Source organism: Esox lucius, chromosome 11 (assembly GCF_011004845.1).
Source record: "Esox lucius isolate fEsoLuc1 chromosome 11, fEsoLuc1.pri, whole genome shotgun sequence".
NCBI lineage: Eukaryota > Metazoa > Chordata > Actinopteri > Esociformes > Esocidae > Esox > Esox lucius.
In genome coordinates, this window is record NC_047579.1 from 48,502,885 (window position 1) to 48,514,770 (window position 11,886).

At 41.4% G+C, this 11,886-nt stretch overlaps 2 protein-coding genes and 1 non-coding gene across 4 annotated transcripts; 1 reads left to right on the plus strand and 2 right to left on the minus strand.

Moving 5' to 3' along the window:
• The first annotated feature begins 5 nt into the window (after positions 1 to 5).
• On the plus strand, positions 6 to 6,881 carry st13 (ST13 Hsp70 interacting protein). The gene is made up of 13 exons (XM_034295069.1): positions 6 to 142; positions 519 to 654; positions 1,144 to 1,192; positions 1,332 to 1,416; positions 2,263 to 2,336; positions 2,517 to 2,583; positions 2,689 to 2,773; positions 2,863 to 2,973; positions 3,095 to 3,197; positions 3,289 to 3,405; positions 5,610 to 5,658; positions 5,841 to 6,064; positions 6,162 to 6,881. The coding sequence occupies exons 2-13, from the start codon at positions 545 to 547 to the stop codon at positions 6,291 to 6,293; spliced, it is 1,206 nt and encodes a 401-aa protein (XP_034150960.1). The 5' UTR covers positions 6 to 142; positions 519 to 544; the 3' UTR covers positions 6,294 to 6,881.
• Positions 6,882 to 7,592: 711 nt separating this feature from the next.
• On the minus strand, positions 7,593 to 9,988 carry rbx1 (ring-box 1, E3 ubiquitin protein ligase). Of its 2 annotated transcripts, XM_010896750.5 has the most exons (5): positions 9,847 to 9,988; positions 9,098 to 9,176; positions 8,941 to 9,011; positions 8,649 to 8,734; positions 7,606 to 8,507 (listed from the first exon to the last, which is right to left on the minus strand). In XM_010896750.5, exons 1-5 carry the CDS (start codon positions 9,922 to 9,924, stop codon positions 8,495 to 8,497), a joined length of 327 nt encoding a protein of 108 aa, XP_010895052.1. In that variant the 5' UTR covers positions 9,925 to 9,988; the 3' UTR covers positions 7,606 to 8,494.
• Positions 9,989 to 10,959: 971 nt separating this feature from the next.
• trnaq-cug lies at positions 10,960 to 11,031 on the minus strand. Its single transcript has one exon. It is a non-coding gene; the product is annotated as a tRNA-Gln (tRNA).
• Positions 11,032 to 11,886: the final 855 nt, after the last annotated feature.

The window sequence follows — 11,886 nt, forward strand, 5'->3', positions numbered from 1 at the left end:
TGTTTTGTTTGTCTTGTTTTGTGTCTAATCCATGCCTGAGTAAAATAAGCGGACCTGTGTTGAAAGTGATTTTGGTGGAGGATTGGTTTGGTTGCTCCTCTTTTCTCGAACCCTGTCGTTGAAGATTTGACTGTTTATACAGGTAGCTTCGCTAATATGTATGCAGTGTTTTATTGGAAATAACGTGGTATTGCTTCAATTCGCTATCGTGTTTTCAAATAATCCACGGCATGACTAGCTCGACGGAATTCCAGAATCTTCTATTGTAGCTGACGGCAACATTAGCAATTGCTACGCAACATGCTACATTTCTACATGGATTGGTGCACGTGCCCTTGGACTAAATATTCTGAGATACCTAAACGAGTTGCCTAGTGGAGTATTTGATGTTTATGCTAGTAACTAAGTGATTTCATATAGCACATGCATGTGCTATTAATGCAAAAATGTAATTACAATAGTGCACGCTACCTAGTAATAACTATAGTAACTGTTGAATTTGTACTTTCTATGTTTAGCGTGTTGTGCAGAAACTGAACCAAGAATGGACCCGCGGAAATTGCACGAGTTGAAGGCCTTCGTGCAGCTGTGTGACTCAAATCCTTCAATATTGCACCTGCCCGAGCTCGGTTTCCTACGGGCCTGGTTGGAAGGGTCAGTCAATAAGCAGTCGGATTAATCTTTAAATTCATGTTACCATTACTGATGTGAATCGTTTTTTACAGTTAAAATAACAAAGTCAGTGTTATTGTGTTCTCATATGATTTATTTTTGCCACATCGAAAAGCTTACCAATTACCCTGAACAGAAATGTCGCAGTCACACCCACTCACTCTCTCTCTAATGCTGAATATCATGTCCATCTGTCCCCCTACATGTTCTCACGTTCGTCACAACAAATTTGTTTCAACTGTGAGCCTGGGTACTTGATGCTGATAGTTTTCTATTCTACTTGGTAGTCAGTTGCATTCAGCTGGTGTTCCAGGTCTCATTTCCTAATTAGAGGACTAAAATCGAAAAACAGCAGCAGGTCTTGCGGCCTAGAGTTGAGAACCACTGTACTAAATAAAACATGCATTTGCAATGAGTTGAAATATCCATAGTAGAGAGAATGGAAAATTTAAGAGTTTTGTCTGTTTTCAGAATGGGAGCTACAATTCCAGAAGCCCCCCCAAAGGATTCTTCGTGCAAGGTATTCAGGATTAGTCATAGTGGGAAACAAACACATTCACAGCGTTGTTCCACAATACTGGACCATTATTGGCTTTTATATTTCTTTGAGGGGTGGGGCACTTAAAAATGGAAGGTTCATTTACGATTTTAATTTTCAGGGTGGGTGTCCATGTGCTGGAGCTCCTCCCCCTGCCTCTGCTCCTGACCCCCATGTCCCCTCTGAGAGTGAGGAGAGTGAACTAGGTATGTCCCTGGCAGCAGACCCAACACTTGGTCCAGGCATTTTCCCACAGTCACTCATTTGGTTTGTAAATAAATGGGTACACAGGCCAAAAAGTTATAGTTCAAAAAGACAACTCGCTCATACTGGTAAGCGAAGTACATGCATGTCCGTTCCATCTATCAATTATGGGTCCCAAAAATCAATGTGAGTGTAGTTTTTTCCCTGCGGATCCATATGGAATAGGCAAGTGACATTTCTAGACTAATGCGTTTTCAGCCCATGTCCGGAAGCAAATTGGACATCTTTTTTCAGAGAATTACAACTGAAGTCAAAAGGACATTTGACTGCTAGATCATGTAAATTAAACCGTTGTCTAAAATACTCAGTTGGCATGTCTCTTATCAGCAGCAATGACAGCTGTTTCGACACGCTAACTCAATTGTGGTTCCAAACCTAATCATGAGTCTGTTTTTTTCTGCTTAGAGATTAGACAGTTGTTAAATAGCGTTATTTGGTTGACGCCACTGGCAATTTTGTAATGCTGCTTTATGAATTGAATAACACTCTTGACCAATTCTTACACCACACAGAACCACATTAAAGCTGAAAGCTTTAGTATTTTCCTAGGCTCCCTATTAGTTCCTGCTAACATGGCAACAGATACCTTTTCCGTGGTCTGCATAAAACATGACACAACATAGAATATGTATATACTGGACAGAGCTACAGAAATACAAAGCAACCTTTAATCATATGGTGTTTCACCAGTTTTCCTCTCTACATTCAGCAACTGTGAATGTACCTGCGGTGTTTCATATCATGTGCTAACATTGTGATGTCTTTGATGTATTCCTCTGCTTCTCCAGAGATTGACCAAGATGGAGTGATTGAGCCAGACACAGACGAACCCCAGGAGATGGGAGATTTTGAAAATCTTGAAGTGAGATTTTATGAGTCAAATTCATTAATACTTATAAGAATGGTATTATTTTGGAGACCTAATGAGAAATGAATACTGTAACCATGCAAGGACTGAAAAGGGATGCTTGAAAGTTCCCACCCAAGGCAGAAAACCATGGCATTCCAAATATCATGCAGATAAAATGTTTTGTTTCTTTAGGTGACAGAAGAAATGATGGACCAGGCCAATGACAAGAAAATGGAGGCTATTGAAGCATTAGGAGAGGGTGAGTGGATTGTTTGGCAGTGATATTAAACTGACCTAGTAGTTAATTGAAGATGGCTTTATAGTTGATGGTTGTACTTTATCACTTTTTTTTTGCCATATATAGGTGACTTGCAGAAAGCCCTGGACCTGTTCACTGAGGCCATCAAACTCAATCCACGTGTAGCAATCATGTATGCCAAGAGGGCTAGGTGAGTTCTCCTGTTATGCTGTCCCGTGCAATGTGCTTTAGTACCTGATCACTTCCTATTCATGCTCACTGGTCTATGTTCTTCCCCAGTGTCTACATTCGGATGCAGAAACCCAATGCTGCTAAGAGGGACTGTGACAGAGCAATAGAAATTAACCCAGATTCTGCACAGCCGTATAAGTGGAGGGGAAAGGCTCACAAGTAGGCTGCTCTCTGGGCTTCATATCCTAACCATTAACACACACCGTGTAGGTGTGTATGATTTAACATCAACATGGTCATTTTGACTGGCCATCACATTTTGAGTCTCTCTTCTTGTCAGGTTGCTGGGGCACTGGGAGGAGGCAGCAAAGGACCTAGCCACCGCTTGTAAACTGGACTACGATGAAGACGCCAGTGCCATGCTGAAGGAAGTCCAGCCTAAGGTACCCGGCCTCTGAGGCACACAGCAGTTAGAAGGTGGTCGGGACAACCAGTGGACTGAAGTCTGTCTTTACTCTCGTTTGCTCTCCTTAGGCTAACAAAATCATTGAGCACCGGCGCAAGTATGAGCGCAAGAGGGAGGAGCGGGAGATCAGGGACAGGAAGGAGAGAGTCAAGAAAGCGAGGGAGGAGCATGAGAAGGCTCAGAGGGTATGTATGTGGTGCAAGGAGACAACCGGTGGATAGAGCACTCAAACTCCAGATGGGTGACAAATTAAAAGGAACATCAACCTAGTGTCTCTGTAAGGTGCCGGGTCTCCAGAACCGCGACCGTGCGACCTGCCGTATATTCTATTAGTCTCCGGGAACGCTACTGGAAGGATGGAACACCGTTCATCCAAAAGATATTCCCTCGTTTGTTTTCAAAGTCCGCCTTTGATTTGTCAAGTGCGCTAAGTAACATGCGTCATTCGGAACAATTAAATTGTTGTGACATGGCACGCAAAACATCTACGCAGTTGAAATATGTACGTATATATCTAATATATTTTTTTATATATACATAACAATAGCAATAACAATAGCGACTAGATGCAGTTCCAGATAATGTAAAATGGGAATATGGACAGTATGAATAGAAACTTTAAATATTATAAAATTCTACGAATATATTATAAATATAAGTTGAACAAGTGGCTACATTAAAAAAGGCTAATGTACATAGAAAGTGACAAGAGCATATGAAGTGTTGAACAATAAATCAGTGTTGCTGGTTGAGGAGCTTTATGGCCTGGGGGAAAAACTGAGTCTGGAATAGTGATGGCCAAACGAGGCTTCATTAGTGTTGTTTTAGCAGCAGGATGTCTTCGATATTCTGTTTTTTCCTAAGGCATGGTGTATGGTAGATGCCTTGCACGTAGGGTAGATGGCAGCCGATAATACGCTCCACAGACTTTAACACACTCTGGAGGGCCTTGCAGTCAGCAGGGAAGCAGCTGCCGTACCGGGCAGTAATGCAGCTTGTAGTGAATCTGTAAAAGTTGGTGAGAGTTTTTGCAGACTTGCCAAACTTCTTGAGTCTCCTCAGGAAGTATAGGGTCTTTATGGCAGTTTTTACCATCGAGTCTGCTTTCCTGGACCAGCTGAGGTCATTGAACACACTTGAAGTCAGAGACTCTCTCCAATTTAGGTGCATCTATGTGTATGGAGTTGGGATCCCCCTCTGCTGTTTCCTGAGGTCCATGATCATCTCCGTCTTGCAGACGTTGAGAGAGGTTGTTGTCCTGGCACCATGTAGCCAAGTCATTTACTTCCTCTCTGTATTTGGTCTCATCGTTTTGATGGCAGTGGAGTGTGCTGTCCAACACGTCGGTCCAAAATCTCCCAAATGTGTTCAATTGGGTTAAGATCTGGTGACTGTGAAGGCCATAGCGTATGATTGACATAATTTTCATATTCATAAAATCATTGTGTGACATTGTTCTCCTGGAAGAGACCACTCCCATCAGGATGGACATATCACTGTAGGATGAAAGTGATCATTGAGAAGAACTTTATAATGATTTGCAGTGATCCTTCTAAGGGGACGAGGACCAGAGCCATGCCAGGAAAATAACGCACACTCTGGACCCACTCACTGTAGGGTTCAAGCATTCTCTGTAGACCAGCGCCTATGGTTTTTGTGCCACTGAACTCTCAAATGTGCATTGTCTTTGTAATGAGGTGTTTATGCACTGCAACCCCACTGTAATATCACTGTGTTGGTAGTGGTCTGTTCTTGCGGACAGTCTGATCACATCCTGCGTTGACTTTCTCAGTCACCTGCGAAAGGGTTGCTCTTCTGTTTTTCCTAACAATATATAATTTTTTATACATGTCACAGAGCATGATGGGATGTATATTGCTTAATTGTATCATGCAGTACACCTGGATATAACCATCCGTATTTGTTGTTTCTCCAATCATTCAGGTTTTTCCTTAAATTTGTCACCTGTCTATATTGTAATCTATGTTAGAGTCAGTGCTGTTGTTAAGGGTGTTCACTCTTATCAGTCTGGTGCAATCAGCCAATGATTAAAGCACATCTTTAAATTGGGTGCAATGGCGTTTCTTTGACGGTGCCATCTAGTGGCCAGAGATTATACAAGAATATGACTCCAGCAGCTGCAGGTGGTAGTATATCACAAATAAATTGTAGGCACGTCACAGAATGAAATATACTACATCACCTCTGAGATCACCAACAATATTTGTGGTTGTCACAACTTATCACAGCAAGAAATTCTCTTACACTTAAAACCTAACTGTAAACCAGCAATAAAAAGCTTTGTCTTAATTTCATTTGGCTGGGGAGGGTTACCTTTTTATTTATTTTTTAAATAAATTCTCCGGACTTAAAATGTTTCCCTCCACAGGAGGAGGAGGCCAGACAAGCAGCAGGCGGCGGCTTCCCAGGTTTCCCAGGTAGGAGGGAAAATGAGTTAATGTGATGTTTTATAGCTGATTCAGAGTTGTTTGGCTTGAATGAAGGCCTGTAGCCACTGCCTTTGTGGCTCTGCTGGACCAAGGGGCCGGTGACCACTGCATGTCTAGAATCTATGACCCGTTTAGTTGGAGTCCTGGTAACCCCCATTAACATCTTGTAGGGGCTGGAGGCTTCCCGGGCGGGGCTGGAGGCTTCCCGGGCGGGGCTGGAGGCTTCCCGGGCGGGGCTGGAGGCTTCCCGGGCGGGGCTGGAGGCTTCCCGGGCGGGGCTGGAGGCTTCCCGGGCGGGGCTGGAGGCTTCCCGGGCGGGGCTGGAGGTTCTCCATTTGGAATGCCTGGTCTGGGAGAGCTCTTTAATGACCCAGAAGTGCTCAATGCCATGAAGGTACAGTCTTAAATTTCACCAGATGTGTTTGCATAGTTTTCTAGTTGGCCTTCCGGAGTCCGTGTGGGCATCCACATCTCTTGTGCCTTGTCTGCAGGACCCTGAGGTGATGGCGGCGTTCCAGGACGTAGCTGAGAACCCAGCCAACATTTCCAAGTACCAGGGCAACCCTAAGGTCATGGCCCTCATCACCAAGCTGAGCGCTAAGTTTGGGAGCCCTTCACCCTAATGTAGAAGAGTGGGCGATTTGAAGAGGGCAGCAGGAGAAAGAACTTGAGCGGGGGGGGTTTACAAGTGGATGTAGTCCGGTTTGTCGAGAAGCTTATTTTAGATTATTCCACTGTGTATGGATCAAATGGGTTATGGTGGTAACGGCAGATGGGGACAGAGGAGGAGAAGGGGAGGAAGAGGCGAAAGACAGACATGCAGAACATTTTACACTAGACAATGGTTGGGGGGGGTGGGTCAACAGATACTCTTGTGTTCTTAACTGGAGGCCAGCCTCCTCAAGGCAGTTAGTACTCAGTGGTTACAAGCAACCCAATGGACACTGATCATTGGAAAACTACTGGTTAATGTTGGGATGAAAACAGCCATCATAATTCAAATTCCCATTGACTTACTCTTAGCCACTTCATCCCTTAAATTCATCCCTTAAAATTAAACTCAACACTAGGAACCAGCACAGGAACAATTTGAGACATTGCTATCTGGAGTTATGGGTCATCTTAGGTATTTTGCACTGATCCAAACAAAATAAAATTGAGGGGATTTGCTGATGTTTTTCTTGTTTAAATTTGCTTTTTTGTAACATGTTTCCTGTCTCTCTCCTTCCAAACTCCAGTATAATTACTATTTTGTTTGGTTTGAAACTGTAATGGGAATATTATCAATTCAAATCAATAAATATTTGGTTGTTGCAATATTGCATATTGGTTTTTTTCAGTATTTTGTCATGCACTCATATGCTGCGTTCATAACTGTGAGTCCACCAGTTAATTTCCACGTTATCACACTTTTAGTTCTAGGTCTTTGTGACCAAGTGTTTATTATTGCCTTCTATAGATAGATAGTGCACATTCACACCAGATGGTGTCCTTGCTGTGTAACCTGTTTCCATTGCTAGTAACACTTTCCCAAAAATGGTTAATCTTCATTTATAAGATGGAGGTACAGCCTCACATTCGACTTAACTATTATTTGGTATATGTGGAATTTATGGCAGATTGATGGAAGTAAATGAAAACCATGCATTACAGTTGGAATGGGGCTTTTAAGCAGTATTTGTAAACATTGTCTCCAAACAACATTTAAATTTGGTTTAGAGCCAGTTGTTCCAGCAGTCTTGTTCTTGTGAAAAACAGCAAGCTTCAGTTTCGCATTCTGGGGTTTCCTCCTCCCTGACTACCCATGTAAGCAGTTTGTGCAGTCCCCTATGAAAATTAACCCATGCACTTCAACATTCATAGTGGCAAGAGACACCAGTAGGTCCCATGTGACCCTGGGATCATAAGAGATTTGTTTGAATGTCTTTCAGTATGTTTATTTTGTGGCACATGGAAGCCAATTCTTTATTTTCATGTTCCCACACACTTGTATGGTTAAAACCAAACCATGGGTACACTCCAAATGCAAAACAGATCGCTCCTTGGCAATAGCGTAGAAGCCCCTATAATCCACTTAGTCAACTGCAGTTTTGAAATACCTTGTACCATGTAAACATTTATTCAAGTCATTCATCTTTTGTGATTATTGGTGATAAGTGTCGTCAAATGGCAGTTCTGAATTGCTAGTGGAAAATATTGAACAATTTGATAATGCATTGATGTCTGATCTATCAAGTTGAATTTCACAATTTGTAATTGTCTAAAACAATGTCAATACAGGACTTTATCTCCCCCCAAACAAATGTATGGATAAAAACTTGGTGATGAGTGCAGCCCATGTTTCTGATCTTTACGTACAACTGCAAAAATGTGTCAAGCTGAAAGAATTGTCTTTGAGCAGATCAAAACCTGAATGTATTTTAACTAACTGATAAAACTAAGTAATTAGCTATACATGTCTAAAATTCAAGAACAACATGTACTTCTCAATTGAAAGAGCTTGTTACACAGAACATCAGTGTTTATTTATAATTTACAACAATGCAAATTAAACTAAAAAAAAGGTTGTTTTCTAGCTAGCCTAAAACGGGGGAGGTCCTCTTAAAGCCGCTACACAGTTCACAAAAACGCAGCATTGTTTTCACAGTCTCCGTACACTAATGTGGGTGACGCTTTGGAATGCACCATACACCACACTCAGCCACCGTTTGTGTGAAATGTGTAGCGTCTTTTAGAGACTCAAAGTGGAGTCCACCATACAAAGGAGGAGAAAGCAACAATATGCCTGAAACAGAAGCCCAAATAGTGGTCCAGATTCTTGCTCCTAGTGTCCATACCTGTAAACGGGTAAAGAGGGTTGCAGTGATTAATCTTATAACTTCAGGCAGTAGAATAAAGCATTAGCATGCACATTCAGCAGCTGTGATAAAGTTGTTACGGTCATGGAATGGTGTAGCAAACCAAATGAAGACACTCACTTCTGAAACTCCCACTCTCTGTTGTCAAGGGGACACACCTGCCTGGTCTTCAGCCAACGGGAGATACAGTGGAAATGGAACGCATGCTGGGAGAGGAAATGAGTGGCACAACCATGGCACTATCAAAGTACAGCCACAACTCTACACTTGGGTCGTTTTGAGAGTACAATGAATTGCAGAATTAGTTCACAACATACAATTGTTCTTTCACTACATGCATAATATTCGCCTGACAGTCTAAATGTAATGTGCATGTAAGCAAAATACACATAAGCAATGAAGTCTGACTCACATTACAGACTCCCCAGGCAACGGTACACTCCTCTGATGTGGCGGAGGCTTGGTTGGCCTGGCACTCTATGCCTAAGAGAACACAATACATCTCAGAAGGGAACACACGTTTTTGTACGCCAAGTCGTACCAATCATTACTGCGAACAGCATACTTACAGAGATCCATAATGTGATTCCTACATATAGCACAGTTGTCTACAACAATGTCCCAGGCCCAAAGTGCCACTGCATTCCACTGTGTAAGGAAGAGTCAGAGTCAGAGTCAGTTAAAATCATTTACAGTGACAGTTACAGTAGTGATTATGATAACGACATGATTAATGCCTTTCGTATTTCAACTACAACAATCATTAGGCCAAAGCTATGTCAAAACCCACACGGATCACAAACAGGGCAGGGTAGAAAATGTTAGTGAATGGATAGTTAATTTTTTTAATCCGATCAGGATTACAGAAAACTCGTCAACGCAATTGGGCTTGTCATCTTAATAACAACCCCACTAGCCGTATTTTAAGACAGGAAGATACTAGCACTCCTACTGTAACTACCTAAGTTGTTAGCATTACCCTACTAGCCAGCTTGCGGATTAAATGCAGGAACACACAAATGTGTTCGTTGGTCAGTTTATCGAACTAACCCCTTAGCTGCATTAACTGAGGTTAGTAGTTATTTCGTAAATGGCATAGGTTAGTTACTACCACAATAATCCAACAACTAAGTGAAACGCCAACTCACTCCCAGGCAAAACGGAATAAGCCAAAGCACTGTCCACAGCTAATATAACGCTAGCTAGCAAGTTATGCTAACGGGTCAGTCGAAGACCGTACACAAGACCGTATTAAACCTGTGGTAATACCCAACATTACAGTTTGTCCAAAAGTGAGTTATATTTGATAAAGAAATACCTTCTTCACTTCGAAACGTTTCTTGCTTGCGCCACTGTTTGTTCCGCTTGGCGTATCAACATCCATAGCTGCCGCCATCTTGACTGTGGTGGAACTGTCGTGTGAATGAATGCGTAAATGGTGAATGCGCCGAAAGTCTCGATGAACGTTTCGTTTTTTTTTCCTTTAGTGTTACTTACATCATTTAAAACTACTTTGCCAACATTAAATATATGAAAGCGAAAAATGCCCATTATAAGGAGGTACTTTTATCACAAATAAAGTATATATTATGTAAGGAATCTGATATAAATATAACAGGATGTAATAGAATTAATCAACCATAATTTAAAAGTGTCAACCAATGGAACCACAAATGTTCCAAAAATGTTGTATGGGCTAATTACATTTTTCCCAAGTAAGGTTTGCTTTTCACCTAGTGTATTTTAATGACGTCTGGAATTCGACAGTTTCATTGGAGTGATCAAACATGAGTCAGGGCAATTGGCAACCATTAAAAACTGAGATGAATCTCTCAACAGGTACTTTTTTCTTTGTCAACTATCCCATGCATGTGAGAAACAAAATGTTGCCACCTCCATTTTTGAATATATATTAGCAATCTGCCTCACACATTAGCAGTGGAATCAAAAAAATATTTCCAGTCAAGAACAGGAATTATTTCAGAACACTGGTGAGCTATTTTAATAGATTTTTTCAGTGATGGTTTGTTCACAGATTGAAGATAGACGTGCTCACACTTTTTTTGAAATGATATTAACTAATGACAGTCATTCGACTATTCTATCCCTAGTCTCTTTCAAAATATCAATATCAATCAAATTTTTATTTCTGATGAGACCCCACCCCGTCCCGAAGAAACAGGCATTTCTTTATTTTCAGGGGAAAAACAAATGGACTGTTTTTATGTTAGAGATAGCTCCTTAATAAATCAAAACTAAAACAACCAACCAATGTGCAAGGACCCAAAATAAATACTGTTATTTAAAGGGGAGTTAGATTAATGTTATTTTTATTGTGATGAAACGGTACATAGTACATTTATAAGCGGTAAATGTTCCATGTTTTACCGTACGTAAAAAGTTTAATAAAACCTACCAAGCAAAATACCTCAGGTTCTACCGAGATTTGAACTCGGATCGCTGGATTCAGAGTCCAGAGTGCTAACCATTACACCATAGAACCACTTGGGCGCCCAGCATCAACGTTTAACTGAAATACTATACTATAATATTATAATGTGAAATGTTTGAGAGATATACAGGTGCTGGTCATAACATTAGAAAATCATCAAAAAGTTGATTTATTTCAGTAATTCCATTCAAAAAGTGAAACTTGTATATTACATTCATTCATTACACACAGACTGATATATTTCAAATGTTTATTTAATTGTGATGATTATAACTGACAACTAATGAAAATCCCAAATTCAGTATCTCAGAAAATTAGAAAAATGATTTTTAGAAATGTTGGCCAACTGAAAAGTATGAACATGTGCAGCACTCAATACTTAGTTGGGGCTCCTTTTGCCGGGATTACTGCAGTAATGGGGCGTGGCATCGCATCTTCCTCTTCACAATACCCCATAGATTTTCTATAGGGTTAATGTCAGGCAAGTTTGCTGGCCAATTGAGAACAGGGATACTATGGTCCTTAAACCAGGTACTGGTAGCTTTGGCATTGTCTGCAGGTGCCAAGTCCTGTTGGAAAATGAAATCTGCATCTCCATAAAGTTGGTCAGCAGCAGGAAGCATGAAGTGCTCCAAAACTTCCTGGTAGACGGTGTAATGTTTCCATAGTCAAAAAACTTCCTGGTGGACTTCCTGGTAGACAGTGTTAAGTTTCCACAGTCAGTGATGGTTTGGGGTGCCATGTCATCAGCTGGTGTTGGTCCACTGTGTTTTCTGAGGTCCAAGGTCAACGCAGCGTTGATCTTGAAGCACTGACTCCAGCTGCAGTCCACTCTTTGTGAATCTCCCCCACATTTTTGAATGGGTTTTGTTTCACAATCCTCTCCAGGGTGCGGTTATCCCTATT